Raw genomic sequence first — 2899 nt, 5'->3', positions numbered from 1 at the left:
TGCTCCATGCTGGATAATATCGAAGCCAATGTGTCAAACACTCAACACTATATTCAGAAAGTCAATGTGGCGATCACAACAGCGATAAAGTACAAGAAAAGAAATCCCTTTTTGCAATGTTGCCCATGTCTACCCTGTTGCAGACAATAAAGTGGAACAATGAAAACTATTCATATACAGTGATGCTTTATATGAGCCATTCATTGGCCACCTTTGTGAGATTTGAGAGGGGTAAAAAAATTGAGAAACACAATTTCTGGATATTTTCACAGTCTGAATATCCATTGGACATTATTCTAGTCACTATGGCACTGGTATCGTAACAGGAGTTGAACCATTCTGAATGAGAGAGTAAAATTCATCGATCACTGTAGATTGGTCACCCACCAATCGCAGATAAACAGCAACCTAACCGAGTTTGTTGGGATTGCGGATAGCACTGGGTTACAGCCTTACAATTGAACAGGAAATAAAAGTTTTTATTGTGACATCATAATTTGAATGTAACGCAGAGCGAAATCCAGGTAAATAGAGTTAATCCATCTTTGTTTTTTGTTTTTCTTGGGCAACTGGAGAAAGCAAAATATTTCCTTTTACAACAGCACTCACAAATGGTGATCCATGTCTCCGTTACATTTTGGCTGGATTACTGTCATGCACTTTATTTTGGAGTCAACCAGTCCTCCTTCAAGCATCTCCAGGTGGTCCAAAACGCTGCTACTCGCCTCCTAAATGGAGCTCGAAAGAACTCCAATTCTGGCCTTCCTTCACAGGTTCCCTGTTGACTTTAGAGTTCATTTTAAGATTGTTTTGATATCGTAAAATGGTCTCAACCCATCTTACCTCTCACCCCTGCGCACCTACCTGGTGCCTCACGTCAGTGGACCGGATGCTTCGGGAGGTACCGCTAAGAGTTAGGCAAGATCGGCAAGATCCTTCTATGTCCAACTCGTCTATAAACTCTATATCTATTTTTACTCTTTGGCTTTTGGCTCAGCACGTGTTTTATTGTATTTACTGTCCTCATGTTATTAGTTTGTTCCAATTGTCTTCGTTTTTATATGTCTTCACACCAATGGGTTTTGATGAACAGGTCCACCCGGTCTTGAACTTCCTTCAATGTAACATACCATTGCAAAGAAACTAAGAAACCTTCCAGGAAGAACTAGTACTAAGGGAGGGCCTCGAAAGGGATGTGGCTTCTGCATGCGCCGTACGTCAGATAGTCAACTTTCCTTCAACGGAGTTCTCATCATGTTCTCTCAAGTCGTTTGGATTTAATCCATCGGAGGCAGGTGCGCTGTCAGGGGTCAGCGGATTTTGGATCTCGAGTGAGGACATCAGAAAAAGGGTAAGCTAAAATCGCTGCGGCTTGTCGATGATAAAACCAATCCAACTAATTAGTGCAGTACACCTGTTGAATGATCAATTCGGGGAGAAACTTTTTGGGAGCGTTACTTTCCACATTCTGGTGAGTCTTTCTTCTCCTCTTTTATTTTTGATAATAGCTTGGCCTGATGTTTGTGTTGTCACTGTGATGTTATTATCTAATTTCTCCACACGTATCGAATGAATAGTCTCCAATGTTTAGTTTGGATGGATGCCGTTGGATCAAAGTGGGGGTGGGATATTGAAAAGTGTATTGACCGCTGGTACCTTGGGTCCAACAACAAGCCATCAAAATGATGCCGCAATTTCCGCTGCAAGGTACAAGATATAAATTGGCTACTATTACATACAATGACCAAAATTAGCATGGCTATCAGTACTATCACAGGAAAGAAAACGTAACCCTACCAAAAAAAATAAAAATAAAATCATAAAACAGTCCGACAAGTTTTATTCCGAAAAAAAAAATAAAATAAAAAAATCAGCCGACTACCACTTGGATGAGTCAAAACAGTTTCAGCTACATCGACCGGCGCAACTGTTTTGGGGCAGATTACATTGACATGGCAACACAGAACTAAAATCTGATTGGACCAAAAATATCTATATAAAAATTCAACATACGAACAGTACTGGAGGCACTGCAGCCAAGTGAAACTGAAATTGTTCAATTCCAGCTCCGGGCTCCTTGTGTGGAGTTTGCATCTTCTCCCCGGGCCTACGTGGGTTTTCGCCGGGTACTCCGGTTTCCTCCCACATTCCAAAAACATGCATGGCAGGCTGATTGAATACTCAAAATTGTCCCTCGGTGTGAGTGTGAGCGCAGATGGTTGTTCGTCTCTGTGTGCCCTGCGATTGGCTGGCAAGCGGTTCAGGGTGTCCCCCACCGACTGCCCGAAGATGGCTGGGATATGCTCCAGAAGCCCCCACGACCCATGTGGGAATAAGTGGATTGGAAAATGGATGGATGGAACAAATATTTGATTTTAGCGATCTACGAAGGCTTTGCTGACCCTGGTCACTGTGTTTCACCGTATCACACACCGGAATTGAGAATAATAACACCGTCTTCTCTATTCCAGAGGCAGAATGCGGGACATGCTTGAGACACTGCGCAACGTCAGCGAGGCCTGGGAGGATGAGGAGCACATGGAATACGAAGCTGCCCAAAGATCAATATGCGATCGTCTTTGAGAACTCCTTGGACATTGAGAGGATCCTGAAGGAAGCCGAGTCCATCCGCAAGGAGATTTCCTTGCTCCTCTTGGAGGTGGAGCGCCTAAAGAAGAACAACGAGCGCTTTCGCACCACTGTCCGTCACCTCTCCTCGGTCAAGCGGGACTCGGACGAGATCGCCAGGGGGATCCAGAAACAAGGGCAAATGCTGCATACTCGCATTTTGGCACTGGGTGCGGAGAGCACAAAGATGGCGGAAAGGGAAGGGCCCAACTCGGCTTCGAGCCGCATCGCTTGCATGCAGTTTGACTCGCTCATCCTTGCCTTCCACGCC

General features: G+C 44.4%; 1 protein-coding gene across 1 annotated transcript in view; it reads left to right on the top strand.

Annotated features, from left to right (window-relative positions):
- Positions 1 to 2899, top strand: part of LOC109528034 (syntaxin-11-like) — a 12614-nt gene that overhangs the window by 2834 nt on the left and 6881 nt on the right. Inside the window, exon 3 of the mRNA XM_019890306.1 lies at positions 2605 to 2787. Coding sequence (XP_019745865.1) covers positions 2605 to 2787 — 183 coding nt within the window. The remainder of the gene's footprint in view (positions 1 to 2604; positions 2788 to 2899) is intronic.

The sequence above is a fragment of the Hippocampus comes genome, unplaced genomic scaffold (genome assembly GCF_001891065.2).
Source record: "Hippocampus comes isolate QL1 unplaced genomic scaffold, H_comes_QL1_v1.1 scaffold397, whole genome shotgun sequence".
In the NCBI taxonomy this organism is placed as follows: domain Eukaryota; kingdom Metazoa; phylum Chordata; class Actinopteri; order Syngnathiformes; family Syngnathidae; genus Hippocampus; species Hippocampus comes.
This window is presented reverse-complemented; position numbering and strand designations above follow the sequence as displayed.